This window comes from Aquarana catesbeiana, linkage group LG05, assembly GCF_042186555.1.
Source record: "Aquarana catesbeiana isolate 2022-GZ linkage group LG05, ASM4218655v1, whole genome shotgun sequence".
Taxonomy (NCBI): Eukaryota; Metazoa; Chordata; class Amphibia; order Anura; family Ranidae; genus Aquarana; species Aquarana catesbeiana.
In genome coordinates this window covers 462,228,831-462,243,906 of record NC_133328.1, presented here as the reverse complement: position 1 = coordinate 462,243,906, position 15,076 = coordinate 462,228,831, and the positions used below count along the sequence as shown (strand labels likewise).

General features: G+C 38.7%; 1 protein-coding gene across 2 annotated transcripts in view; it reads left to right on the top strand.

Annotated features, from left to right (window-relative positions):
• The window catches only part of ARHGAP28 (Rho GTPase activating protein 28), a 217,929-nt gene that overhangs the window by 149,060 nt on the left and 53,793 nt on the right, over nucleotides 1–15,076 (top strand). For both annotated transcript variants that reach the window (XM_073631379.1, XM_073631380.1), the window contains exons 4-8: nucleotides 3,817–3,904; nucleotides 6,677–6,813; nucleotides 11,971–12,136; nucleotides 12,221–12,312; nucleotides 13,326–13,403. In XM_073631379.1, coding sequence (XP_073487480.1) covers nucleotides 3,817–3,904; nucleotides 6,677–6,813; nucleotides 11,971–12,136; nucleotides 12,221–12,312; nucleotides 13,326–13,403 — 561 coding nt within the window. The remainder of the gene's footprint in view (nucleotides 1–3,816; nucleotides 3,905–6,676; nucleotides 6,814–11,970; nucleotides 12,137–12,220; nucleotides 12,313–13,325; nucleotides 13,404–15,076) is intronic.

Below are 15,076 nucleotides of genomic sequence, written 5' to 3'. Positions count from 1 at the left end.
ATGGTCACATGACCAGTGAGATTTTCTTATGAGCCTGCTTTTTCCGGAATGTCAGGAGAAAGAAGAGATTTTTATTGGTCAGCGTGGGCACGCTAACCAATGACCTTTCACTATTGCAAACATAAAACTGTAAACTCACCCTTTAGGTTTATTATACATGAATGTAACACATTTTAAACAGCACAGGTACTAACGTCATGTAGTTTGAGAAACTTTGCTTGGTCTTTACCACTATTTCACCCTTTGCAATATCCACGTTAACACTTGTCCTGTTAAAAGTTATATGTCCACAATCCTGCAGTGCTCAAGAATAACCTTAGATGTACCTTTTGCTGCTACTCACTAAACCATCTTGTGCAGGAATTCTTTCAAAAACTCACACTCCTTTTCCCCAGAGATTACTGTTTTGAGTTAACTACATTTATATCTTAAGCTGGTCTATGTGCCAGTATTCAAGATAGATCAACATACTGTCAGAATTTTGACTTCTGCTCAAAGGCTACTTTAGCCCATAGAAACACTTGGCTGTTAAGGACTGGTTGGCATTTTAAAATTGACCTGCAGTTAGTTTTCCATTTAATGTTTGATGTAGGAAAGGCCACACTCAAGATGCCTTTGGTTAGAGCTAATTGACGTTGCACCAACATTGCATCAGAAGATCTTATCTTCTTAGCTAAGCACTGAGGTGTGTCTTACCCTAATAACACCAAAATGTGTTTACCTGTGCTTTAAGATGATACGAAAGCATTACAGTGTATACTGAGAGAGCCTGTCATGATTGGGCTTATAAAGGAATCAAAACATTTTTAAGTATTAAATATTTTAATTACTCCCTATTTAGCAGTATGCTTTTTCATGACTCGTGAAGTTCGGAGTCAGTGGTGAAAAGAGAGGGCCTTTAGTTCCTTAGTAACTATACCAGCCTTAGACACAGAGCCCTCCTAATTACAGGGCTCGGTTACGTGATACTGTTATGCAAACTGAGGACAACATGAGGTCAGGCAGTTGACAGAGCAACAAATGTCTGACCTCAGGTGATCTCCGACCTCTAACTTTCAGTGCCTAGGGTCACTCAATGGAGTTAAAATAATTTTATAACCAAAACCGTTTTCTTCTTCTTTTGGATAGAGCGGGGAAGGGCTAGAAACTGTCAGTTTCTTTTGCTGTCTTTGTCCCCCATTGGGTATTGTCCCCAGGGTATTTTCCCTGGTGACCATTTTCACCAAAATAGAAAGTAACAGAAAATTATACATTTTACAGATGAGGCCAAAAATATCTGGATGAGGACCTCTGTTCTTGTGAAAACTGTCTAAAAGGGGAATTTGTCTTACTTTGGAGAGATTCCCTTTCTTTTCCTGTTGGGTCTCCACGAGAGGAAGTGCAGGGAAATCTCAATAGGACACAGATAGCAAAAAATAAACTGATAGGGTTTTTATTTATTACCTAAAAGATTTTAGCAACTCATACACTTTAATATTGATAAAAAGACAGATATTAATCTTTTATAGCAAGGTGACACATTCTAGGAAATTTACAATTGACAATGTTTAATATTCTTGCATAAACTTTACACATAAATCCTAAGCTTAACAAGGTTTTGCATGATTTGTTTTGTTTTAAAAAAAATTTTTACAGGCACATGTATGCAAAAACGAGTAACCTTTATGCAAAAATATTTCATTGTAAGCAAATTGTGTCTTCATGTTAGTAATAAGAGATAACTGTAGCACTGTCCATAGTGCTGATCTAATATTTTTACAGAAACAGAGTAGGGAGGGTCCATGTTAACATTTATTATTAATCCATCATTTAAAAATTTTAGTAGTGCACTGGTTGCTTTTCCTATGTCAAGAGGGCAGTGAGTACTAGATTCTTTGCCATGCTGATGGCAGTTCAAACATAATTAATCAGTGAGGGAGCACCTTCATAGGGTTCACTGCCTGGTAAACTGTTCAAGAGATCCAAAGGACCTTTCACCACGTAAGCTATAGTGAACATGCACATTAGGCAGCCTTTTTTAACAGTCTATTTGTCTACATTTAACTAGCTGGAACTGGCTCACCTCCTTCTTTGATATCACTGCACCATGTGGCTTCACCTCACACACACATAAAGGAATGGACAGGGTCTCTAGGCACTTTCTGTAGATACAGGAATTTCTATAATGTATGAGAGTCACCCCTTTTTTATGGGCAGTTCCTTTTTTTTTTTTGAGGAAAAACAAAAGGCTGGGTGCCAGCGTTAGCAGCGCTCAGCAGCATTTAGGATCGATCAGCATTTTTTTCTGTTGGAAATCGCTTTAAAAAACGCAAACCAGAAGGGTTTTTTTCTGCTCCTAAATACTGAGCGTTCTGAAACCAAAGTCTTGTTTTTTTAGGTAAAAATAACAAACATATTATACCTAAATGCTCTGTGCAATGGTTTTGCACAGAGCAGCCCAGATCCTCCTCTTCTTAGGTCCCTCTTCAGTGTTCCTGGCCCCTCCCTCCTGTTGAGTGTCCCCACATCAAGCAGCTTCCTATGGGGGCACCCAAGCCGAGTCACAGCTCCCTGTATCAATTCAGACATGGAGCCGCAACCTGGCCCGCCCCCTTTCTCTCCTCATTGGCTGACTGACTTTAAATGACAGCAGCTGAAGCCAATGGTGTTGCGCTGCTGTCTCAGCCAATGTGAAGGGGAGTCCTGGCCAGCTGAGTGTCTTGTGCAATATCGCTGGATCTAAAGGGGGCTCAGGTAAGTATTAGGCTTCATGCACACTGGACATTAAAATAACGTTATAAAAATGGCAGTAGCTTTTGCAGTGAGTTTTTCAATGTTTTTTAATGTTTTTACAATAGCGTTTTCAGCGTTTATTAGTGTTTTTCCGCGTTAGCGTTTTTCTAGCATTTTTTTTTCAATGGATCAAAAACGTTAAAAAAATGCTGGTGAGCCACATTTTTAGAGCGTTTATCGACGTCCATCAGTGGTTTTTTTACATTAAAGCGTTTTACAGCTGAAAACAGCTAAAAACTCCTCTCAGAACCCACTAGTTTTGTTTGTTTTTTAAAGCCAAAGAACGCCCCAGCCAAAAACTGCTGATAACAGCCTATATGTGCACATAGGATAACATGATGGGGAGTTTAGTGACTGTAGAAAAAAACATCTGAAGCCAAAAAAAGCTGCTGTAAAAACGTCCAAAAATGTCCAATGTGCATGAGGCCTTAGGGGCCTGCTGCACACAGAAGGCTTTTTATCTTACTGTATAGAATGCATTAGGATAAAAAAAAAACTTCTGACTTTACAATCACTTTAAGCGAGAGTTCAAGGAGCCTGAAGCCTTTGCATGAACATATGCACTCCTGACCTAGCCACAACTATACCCACACAGCTGCAAGCAATGATATGCCCAATTATATGCCCATACACATATTTTTGAGCAAGCTGGCTAACAAGAATTCCCTGATACACTGCGTCAAAATCTAACTATGTGTTCCCAACCAGAGAAAAGACCATTCAGTTTAATACATTTTGAATGCAGCTCTTAGGCTGACAATAGATGAGCAGTTTTCTCACCAGGTTGAGCAGACCTTTGCCTGCCATTTGACATGTTGCCAGCACACAGAGATTCACCATATTCACTTGAGAGGTTTTACAATTGGGTGCATTTTATAGTGGTTGGATATAATTGCCTTGGTACAAATTAGTGTGTAATGTTATTGTTGGTTTACACATTACATTGGCATATTATTTATTTATTCATTTATTCCTTAGCTGGTGTCTTCAAATCAACTATATTTTATTTTCTCAAACAGTATTTCTCCTTTTTCTTTCTTTCAGCCAACATTTGAACCTTTACCAGTATCTCCTCTTTCATCAAATGGGGTCCAAATACCTGTAAAGAAACCTATTTGGAAACCAGTTACATGTAAGTCAGATTTAAACTCCTAGTACACTTTTTCTAATGGATAGTAAAATGCAAAGTTACCTTACAAAGAAGTTCCTTTAAGTTGGATCAAGACGAAAGCAAATGCAGGAACATCTGTTAGAAAGTTTATTATGTACATATTATCAAATTATAGTACTCTTTACTACTCAGATAATTATATTATTAAATATTATGATCAAGATCCAGATTTTACCTTTTGAAAGGGTGATGTTCCATTTACAAGGGTTTCTGCAGTGCTCAGTCTATTAATACTAATACTGATAGTCTTGACATTTGTCTGCATATTAAAGAGTTGTAAGGCAGCAGTCACAATAAATCAATACACAAAACAGTTCTTGTTCTGTAAGTTCTTCCTGAAGGACACTAATCAAAAATGAGTAATGGATTACTAGAGATTGATGGCAAGCCTGCTTTAAATGTTGTATTTAATATCAGCTCACACGAATATACTTAAATTATGGATTTTATTTAATTACACTATTATTTGCAAACTATGACCTTTATTTAATGAAACAAAATGCAATGCAAGTGGGCAGTGAGATGTGACAGCCAGTCACGGTTATAGACTCACTACACTGAGCAGAACAAAGTCATTATTTGACCAGTTCCTATAGATTAATGTGCATCATTATTTATTGCACTTTGTTAGTGAAGAAAAGCTTATGGGATGATTTACTGAAGGAGAAATCTTAGCCTTGTTGGCAGTGTCCAATTTAAATACTCAGTAACAGGGTCCTGTTATTAAATGGGCAAAAAAGTTAACAAAGCAATGGCCAAAACAAACTTGCAAATATACTTGTTAGCTTGTAAAGTTGTAAAAGAGATATTTCAGTCTACTGATGGCCTAGGATGCCAAACAGGGGAATATTGACGTTATGTTTGTATGATCAATACCTTCACAGTGCTTAATCAAATATTTAAAAAACATATACTGTGTAATGTAGAAAAAAATTATGCGCTAAACAAATATCTCATATTGGGTTATTAAATCCAACTGTAGAAAACACAAATCCGTGATAAGTAGTTGAATCCAAAAAAACCTCCACCATGCATGCACCGTCACGAAAGGCAATATAGACACTTACCAGAGAGCCTGGACCATTTCTTATGAAGGGTCAAACAGGCTTAATGTAACAATCTTTGCATGGGTCATCAGCTGGAGATGTGTCCTCAGATCAAACAAGGCATAAGCAGGATATTCAAACCAAGCTCCATCCACCCCACGATCAGATTGATCATGAAATGAAAGGGACCCAGATAGTGTAAAATCCCAAAAGGTTTGTTTAATATAAAGTATTGCACTTACATTAGTACAGGTAAAACCAGCGTTGTGTACAATATAGGCGGCCGCCTTAAGATATCCAGGCACTGTGCAAACAAACGCTATAGCAGGAAACAGCTCCTAACCCAACCAGTTTCATCACAAAAAGACTTCTTCAATTTACACTGTAATGGTGGTGATTGCCATTATTTATTTTTATATCAGCAAAAAATACTAACTTTGATTGTTTGTTAAAAATTTTATAATTACAATTTTTATAAGATAAGTCTAGCATTACTGACTCCTATCTACAGAGGCACTCAGTCAGGAAGTGATATGCATGATGTCAAAACTTCTATATTTCTGTAGCCTTGTTGTTTTTATTTTTTTATATTTTGTTAGTAATTCCTTTTTTGTTCAATTATATATCCTTTTTTTTGTTCTCTTTGATGCTACACGGAGAGATGCACTCTTGATTGTATCTATCCTGCCTCATGGATGTATGGATGGATGTATTTGCAGATGTCTTTAGTACACCAGCCTAAATATATTCCTCCAGTGTGATTGCGGTTTCTGAATAGATGAAACTGAATGCTGTACACTATGAACTTAACAACATATATAGGCAACCTACTGTGTTTGCCCTGGAGAACCATAAGCTTCAGAGGGAGGGCTGGGCTTGGGGGGGGGGGGGGGGTATTTGCCCCCTGATCCAGTACTCTTATTATATGTTGGGGTGATCTTCCTGAATGGAGGTATTTCACTATTCAGACATCAGAGTGGGGAGTACAGTCAGTGACACATGGTGGACAGTGTATAGCTACCTGCACCTCCTCAGACCTGTGATCGCTATGTCCAGCAGAGGTAAGTCTTTCAGAGCCAACTTTCCAATTATGAAATGCCTTTAGACTGAAAGCAGAGAGCTACAAAGGAAACTGATGCTGGGAGATGTGAAAAGGTGTGTCACAAAAAACCTTGTCCTTTAGAAGCACCTCCCACACATTGCATGGTACACCTTCTATGTCCCACAGAAAACTCTCTCCATTACCCAGCAGGCCAAAGGTCCCCAGTCCTTCCTTGGTTGGCTGTCTTAGGGTCTGTATTGTTGGCATCAGTTTAACATCAGTTTGTGATGCTTCACTGACTGGTGCATTTGACCAGCAGTTGACATCATTCTGGTCTGCAATACACTTGCTTGAAGCAGGTTTTGCACCTAGACCATTGACATGTATGGAAATGCAAAATCTGTTTGATACAAACAAAAAACCATCAACACGGGCCCTTAGACACGTTGAGGTATCATATTAAAGTGTTTTTAAATACAAAAAAAAAATGTTTGTAGGCCTTCTTTCTGATTTTATCTTTTTTTTTCTTGCTTTGGAATTGCTTTTTTTGATAATCACCACTAGCATAACTTTATGTTTCACAAATAATTGAGATGGACTTTTGTTCTTATATGAAAACAAGCAGTGTACTTTGTCTTGTTTCAGCTAACAACTGTGCTAGTCCATCGGTAGCAGAAGAGCTGTCATTTGAAGTATCCTTTTCTGAGACCATTGTTATTGATGATAAAGAAAAGGAGAAGCAGAAGAAACAAAGAATAAAAAAAGATGATTGTATTTTACCTGTAAGTTCTTTTACTGGACTGACTAAATAGTGTGTGATTTCCAGATAGTGTACTGGTTAAAGGGATCCAGTCATCACAATACCCTCCTGACTGAAAAGCCTCTGATGGAAGAGGCCCCTGTTCCCAGCCACATATTGGTGTAATTTACTAAAACTAGAGAGTGCAAAATCTCATACAGCTCTGCATGGTAGCTAATCAGCTTCTAACTTCAGCTTGTTCAATTAAATGTTGACAAATAAACTGGAATCTGATTGGTTTCTATGTAGAGCTGCACCAGATTTTGCACTCTTCAGTTTAGTAAATCAGCCCCAGTGTTTCTACAAATATAATCTTCTTATTCAGCGTCACTGTGACAGACATGACTGCACAGATCCAGTAATTCGTATGATGTCAGAGAATCTACTGCAGTTAGCCGTTTCCCAGTTTTGTGAGTATTGTGATAATTGGATTGGTCTTAAGTGTTTGCTACAAGTGATTCGAATTTTTAAAGTATATCTACAGCTAAAACCTTTTTTTTTACATTTTGAATAGCGTAGGGGAGAGTTAAAACCACACTTTTAACCATCTATGTTCCATTAGAGAGATTTCCCTTTAGTTCCTGTGCCATATTCAAAATAGGAAGTGAGAGTAAATCCCTCCAAAGTGAGGGAATCGCTCGTTGTCACCAGGGTTACCAGAACTAGGGTCCTAATTGGAAAATGCACCCTCTATTCTTGGTCTGGTTGACGACCCAAAAGTTGGGATTTTCTGTTATTTTTCACCCTTGGTGATAACAGTAAATAGAACAATTTGAGAGGGTAAATCTCCCTAATGGGGGCACAGACAGCTACAAAAACCCAACAAGTGTTCTAATCCCTCTCTGCTCTATATAAAACCAAAATTTAAAAAAAGTCTTTAAGTATACATTCAATTCTGACCCTGTAGTCTCAACAGGAAGTGAGAGGATACCTTTCCAAATTGAGTGATATCTCCTCTTAAACAGTTGTTAAGGGAACAAGTGTCTCCATTGAAAGAGTACCTGTTCCCCATGCCCCGGATTTTTTTCCCAATGACATTGGTGACCAAGACAGGGCAAATCCCTCTAACAGAGAAAGTCACATAAAAAACCTGACAGGGAATCTATCTCACCATCACTCTATCCAAATCTAAAAAAAAAAAAAAGGTTTGGCTTTAGTTATACTTTAACTGTAATGTGTGACTGATGTTAGGGATGTAATATAAGGAAGCACTGATAAAACACTGCACAAAAATGCCTTTTTATTTATTTATTACACCTTTTGTCTATATGGACAGTATTGTACTCCAATAGAATTCTTTAATAAGAAAAAAAGAGATCAGGCAAATAATTAGAGAGATAACTAACATAGATGTCCCAGACGACTGTGGGGGTGTTTATTCCACGGGATTAGAATGTCAACTAAGCAATACAAGAGAACGTTGCTCCCATAGCTCTTAAACGCCGCTAAAAGCCTAATACCTAGACATTGGCAGGAACCAGAAAGGCCTACTGGGAAGAATTGGTGTAATAAAATAAATGTAATTCAAAATCTAGAGTACCTAAGGTTTAGTGATGGGGAGGGAATGGAGGAGTTCGAAGAGAAATGGAAGGAATGGGCTGACTATAAGCTAACAATAAGATTCGCTGAAGTGATGGGAGCATAACATAAAAACTTAGTAGAGGAACTAATAAGCCAGATATATAGAGGCAGAAGAAGAAGAGGTGAAAAGTTGAGGATAGATCTGGTGCCAGAAAGGAAAATGGGGAGGTTATAGGAAATGTGTGGGAGGGGAAGGGCTGGGTGAGGGGGGAGGGGTCTGGGGTGGGGTTTTTTGTTAGGAATGTATTAACAACCTGTGTATACTGTTGTTACTGCGAGGTTGTACCTCGCCAATTGTGATGTGTTTTGATACAGATAAAACTAATAAAGAAATTGAAAGAAAAAAAGAAAAAAAAAAAAAAAGAAGAAAAAAAGGTCAATTCAGCTAAATGTTTTATTTACCATAATAATCACTATTTTCAGCCATGTGACTGCTATATTCATCTCTTATAGGTGCTCAATGTAAAAAAAAAAAAAAAAGGTTGTTATAGCAAAAAATGATAGTTAAAGCTTAGTGAATTGAGCTGGTTGCCATTAATACTTTGTGTATTTTTGCTTTGTTTCTTGCTGGAACTAGACTGCCCTCAAGAGACCTTGCTAAGTAAACATAAGGAGTATCTTTTGCCAAAAAGTGCATTGTGTGTGTTTTTAAGCAATAGCTAAGAATAGTTTTATTAAAATTAAGTTATCATAACATTTAGCTGTATGTGGTGAATAGCTTGACGTCAATAGCAAAGTAATAAAATTGAATGTGAAAAGTAATCAGCATTGTTTGTATATCTAGTCTTCTAGCACAGCTGTATCAGTCATATGGGCTACAGTTGGTGAAACTTGTATATTCAAGGACAACTAAATATAAAGCTGGCCAAAGATATGTAGAAGATGTCTTACTGAAATCTGCAATGAAACATCTGCCCATCATTTAACACATTTCTGTGCTGCCAGGACTGGCTATGAAATTCTTTCTGACATGGTTGAATACAGCACACACATTATAAAAATATCCATCCGCTCTCCTCCATAGAACAAGAACAATGATCACTTGCCAACACAGAGAATTTCACACAAGCTGGAAAAACTCTATGTATATGAATGCCTACCTGAATTAAGGAATCTCCCATTATCTTCTGCTTGGGAAGTTAAATGACCAAATCACTCTCTACTCATCACAAGCAATGTTCAAATTAGAATCATCACTTGCAAAGACAGGGCTGACAGACCCTTTAAGCCGATTATTTTTGTTCAGCCAGAGGGCTGTATACAATGTGCTCAGTGCCCACAGAGGCAGGACAACTGACTGCCTGACCATAGAGCATACAGTAGACTTCCCAAGTGCATAGCTGTCAATTCACCAAGGAAACTCAAGAGGGACCTGGTTTTAAGAGTCCTCTACCAGATCCCTTGGTGGTTAAAGCAAATATATTAAGTCTCTAGAGATGATCTGTATCTACTGGCTTCACTGTGGAAGGGGCAGTGTCATCTGATGGTGGAGGAAATGGGTGGAGCCAAACACCTAGTGGGCAGAGATCCCAGATCCCCCAGACCTAGCATCTAAGGTGACAAATGGGAACCAGGGGCATCGGTGGAGTATGCAGTGGTACAGTTGCTGGGTGGTAAAGTCAGGGGATCAGTGGTAGGAGTGCTGAGTGGCAAAGAGATGCAATAGGGCACAAAGTGAAAGGAGCACTGGGTTTTTCATAGGCCCAAATGCAAAAAGCTGTTTACCTGTACGTTTGCAGGAAGACTTTTCTGACTGAGCGCTACCTGATATGATGTAGGATTCTCGACTGTATCGGCTGGCTTGATTTAAGATACAAGTTTAAGTGGGTTTAGTTGGTATGGAGAAGGGGAATCATTAGAAGTTATTTGAAAGTATAGGCTGTACTCCCCTTTCAGACCTATGTGCTGTGGTAATGTGTGTTTTAGTCTACATTACCTCAATGTGTGGTAACACATGCACAAGTACAGTATGTGCCAATGGACAGAGGGACCTGGTTCAGTGACAGTGCCGCTGATCCTCCAATGGCTTTCAGTAGATCATATGACATGTATAAGCCTCAAATAAGTTATTTGTGACTGGAGACTTCCCGTGCTGGTAAATGATAGCCAGTGTCTGTAGAGACCTCTGCAGATTACAGGGAATCAGTGGCATGGTTACTAAATACCTGGTCCGCTTTAGGGGTAGCGTAGGTTTTTAACATTATGTTGCTCCTACGCAAGCATCAGGATCACCATAATTTTTGCTTATCTCAAAGACACTACCACATGTGTGGTAGCATCAACATTTTAATTTAGACCAGCATCATTCACAAGAGCCATACTCAGCAGGAAGCACATCCTGAGCAGTCCCTGCAGCAGAAGACTTTGTGTTACATTCTCAGCCCAAGAGCAAACTCTATCCCCCTACCCCCCCCCCCCCCTCAGTTTCTGCTGCAGCTCAGGCACTGTAATCTAAAGTCTGGCAGCTCATACCACCAACCCCGCTTCTCACCTTCCTTCGCCTTCACAACAACACCCCCCCTGCTCTCCTCACCACTGCAGCTGACCCCCCCCCCCCCCATCACACCTTCACACTAACTCTTGTATGTCCCCATTTTACTTGCCACTGCACAAATACCCTTCTCTGCAATCCTTGCCACTGCACCACCACCACTGCAATGATAAGTCCTGTTGTATTCAGCCTATTTAGCCAGCAAGCACACTTTTGCTAGTAAGCTTTAAATCAATGCCTCTGGTTGTTGTTCCTGCCATATGTTATGATTTTGGCCTACTAGATTGACACTGTATCTGTCATTATTTGATGAGTATACACCATATCTCTATGTTTCTGGCTTTGATGTCATCTACAAACTCAAAATAAAGATATTTAAAAACAAAAAAAGCTTCACTGTTTTCTGTAGCTGTGGGCACCATGGAGTAATTGATCCTTAAAGTTTATACTATTTTCAGTTTCATTTCAGCAGCTCAGTTCATTTTGAGCTCTCCACTGAGCAGTAAAAAGATGGGAGAGAGCATAGTGCTAAGACCCTACTGCTACCTCACTAATTTTATTGTGAATTTTGAGGAACATTTATTACAAAGTTCCTGCAGCTACAGTTGTTGCCTCTGCTGTGAGCACAGATTGCAATCAAAAGCAGACTTTGGTTCTAGCCTTCCCCCACTCTAACTAGAAACAGTGGGGTTGATTTATTAAAATAGGAGACTGCACAATCTGGTGCAGCTTTGCATACAAATCAATCAGCTTCCATGTCTTTTAATTGAACAAGCTGAAGTTAGAAGCTGATTGGCTACCATGTACAGCTGCACCAGATTTTGCACTCTCCAATCTCAGTAAATCAGCCCCTGTGTTTTTTAGTATTGTGTCCATTACAAAGCTACTATCTGGAGACATCTCACACAATTACAATATATTGCTGAAATAATTGAATCTCTGCACATAAGTATGTAATATAGATTTGTATATTAGGACATAGCAGTAGACAAAATACATCTGTTTCTGTGCATATGTGTGTGTAAATCACTTTTCAGTTATAATAATTACTTTTTTATTGTGCTTCAGAAATTCATTGTTTGGAAAAGCAGGTTTGGGCTAACTGAAATAGAAGATTTGTCTCTTGAAGACATGAAGAAAATTCGGTATCTCTCACTTATTGAATTAACAGCTTTTTTTGATGCTTTGGGGATTGAATTAAAAAGAAATCGAGTTATGAGAGTCAAAGGAAGAGGTATGATATTTACTTTAGATGAGATGTTTGTTGTGCTAAGGTAGAGGTTGCATTTTAATGATTGAGCTCTGCTTGTTCCCATAGAAAATGGTCTTTTTGGGGTTCATTTGACTACTTTATTGGAAAACGATCAAAAGAAAATACCTGGTACTAAAGTTCCCCTGATTGTTCAAAAAGTAAGTATACAAACAGAAAATACCTAATTTTAGTATTGTCGGAGCCAATTCCAAAAAAAAATGTTACAGTATTTTGCAGGTATGTTGTAATTCAAAAACCCAAGTTTAATACTTAAAAGATATAAAAATCATACAGCATGCTTTCATATTTTTAACTAAGCTATAGTGGAAAATCAGCTTTTTACCACAATTGATTGCTTTCATACTCCAAGCTTGGGTAATGTATTGAGCCAAATAAAGTGACACTAAACAATATCCTATTCTCCAGAAATACACATCCACAATTTAATGAACCTGTAATCTATTTCTTGTTAAATAATTTCTTACTGTGTTATTCTGCCTCCCAAACCTCTTCTTTCCTTCTCACTGCCCTTTGTTTGGAACAAGTTGTGCACGTTAGTTGCAGTAATGTGCACTGCTCTATGCACACTACACATCCCATAGACCATAGTATAGTGCCTAGGTCATCTCGGGAACAAGCAAGAGAAGGTAGCTACGTTCCTACCTACAGTGGGACTATGTACAATGAATGTAGCCACCCTCTAACAGGAAGTCTTACCATATTCATGGTTAACTCTAAACTAATAACCTTCAAAGACTTTTAAAACATTGCCTAATGAGAATTTTGGGTACAATCATTTTTCATGATATCATAAGCGCATGCAATTTTAAGGCTTAACATGTTTGGGATCTACTTAATGCAGCCCCATCTTTTATATTTTACCAGTTGTGTTTGTTTGCACTAAAATACATTCAATTAATTTTTTTCTGATAATATGTGTTTTATAAACAATTGCTCAAATAACATGCAACATAAAAAATTTGCAACTGTAACCATTTTATTCTACAGGGCGTCTACTTTCTGAAAATATATAATTGTTTAGGAGTTTAAGGTTATTTCTAGCAAAAAAAATGCAGATTTTAACGTGTGCGGCATTCCTAAAGTTTTGTAATAAAGTTATCTTTCCGGTTGTGTCACTGTATATATTTATATACACATTTGTTTTCGGTAGTTATTGCAGAGACTGGAGGAAACTGGATTAGAAACAGAAGGAATATTGCGTGTGCCAGGTTCAGCTTCTCGAGTTAAGGTAGTTCTTCTCTTAAAAATATGCAAATAAAAGAACAAAAGGGAATGTTTAATGGTTTGGGTTACATTTTTTACTTCTTTTTTTTTTTTTTTTACATTTACATGTTTTTAAAATGATGTTTTATTACCTTGTATATAAAATCTTCATTTTACAAGTAAAAATGTAATACACGGTATGCTACATTTAATACACTCATACCAGTTTGGATTACAAATTGTACTGGGCTAGGCTTGGTCATAATACTTCAGTGTAATATATATATATATATATATATATACATACATACAGTATCTAACAAACGTAAGTACACCCCTCACATTTTTGTAAATATTTTATTATATCTTTTCATGTGACAACACTGAAGAAATGACACTTTGCTACAATGTAAAGTAGTGAGTGTACAGCTTGTATAACAGTGTAAATTTCCTGTCCCCTCAAAATAACTCAACACACAGCCATTAATGTCTAAGCCGCTGGTAACAAAAGTGAGTACACCCCTAATTGAAAATGTCCAAATTGGGCACAAAGTGTCAATATTTTGTGTGGCCACCATTATTTTCCAGCACTGCCTTAACCCTCTTGGGCATGGAGTTCACCAGAGCTTCACAGGTTGCCACTGGAGTTCTCTTCCATTCCTCCATGACGACATCACGGAGCTGGTGGATGTTAGAGACCTTGCGCTCCTCCACCTTCTGTTTAAGGATGCCCCTCAGATGCTCAATAGAGTTTAGGTCTGGAGACACGCTTGGCCAGTCGATCACCTTTACCCACAGCTTCTTTAGCAAGGCAGTGGTCGTCTTGGAGGTGTGCTTGGGGTCATTATCATGTTGGAATACTGCCCTGCGGCCCAGTCTCCAAAGGGAGGGGATCATGCTCTGTTTCAGTATGTCACAGTACATGTTGGCATTCATGGTTCCCTCAATGAACTATAGCTCCCAGTGCCAGCAGCAGTCATGCAGCCCCACACCATGACACACTCACCACCATGCTTGACTGTAGGCAAGACATACTTGTCTTTGTACTCCTCACCTGGTTGCTGCCACACACTCATCAGACCACAGGACACGGTTCCAGTAATCCATGTCCTTAGTCTGCTTGTTTTCAGCAAACTGTTTGCAGGCTTTCTTGTGCATCATCTTTAGAAGAGGCTTTCTTCTGGGATGATAGCCATGCAGACCAATTTGATGCAGTGTGCGGTGTATGGTCGGAGCACTGACAGGCTGAACCCCACCCCTTCAACCTCTACAGCAATGCTGGCAGCACTCATACGTCTATTTCCCAGACAACCTCTGGATAGGACCTTGAGCATGTGCACTCAACTTCTTTGGTCTACCATGGCAAGGCTTGTTCTGAATAGAACCTGTCATGTTAAACCGCTGTATGGTCTTGGCCAATGTGCTGCAGCTCAGTTTCAGGATCTTGGCAATCTTCTTATAGCCTAGGCCATCTTTATGTAGAGCAACAATTCTTTTTTTCAGATCCTCAGAAAGTTCTTTGCCATGAGTGTGCCATGTTGAACTTCCAGTGACCAGTATGAAAGAGTGACAGCGATAACACCAAATTTAACACGCCTGCTCCCCATTAACCCCTGAGACCTTGTAACACTAACGAGTCACATGACACCAGGGAGGCAAAATGGCTAATTCGACCCAATTTGGACATTTTCACTTAGG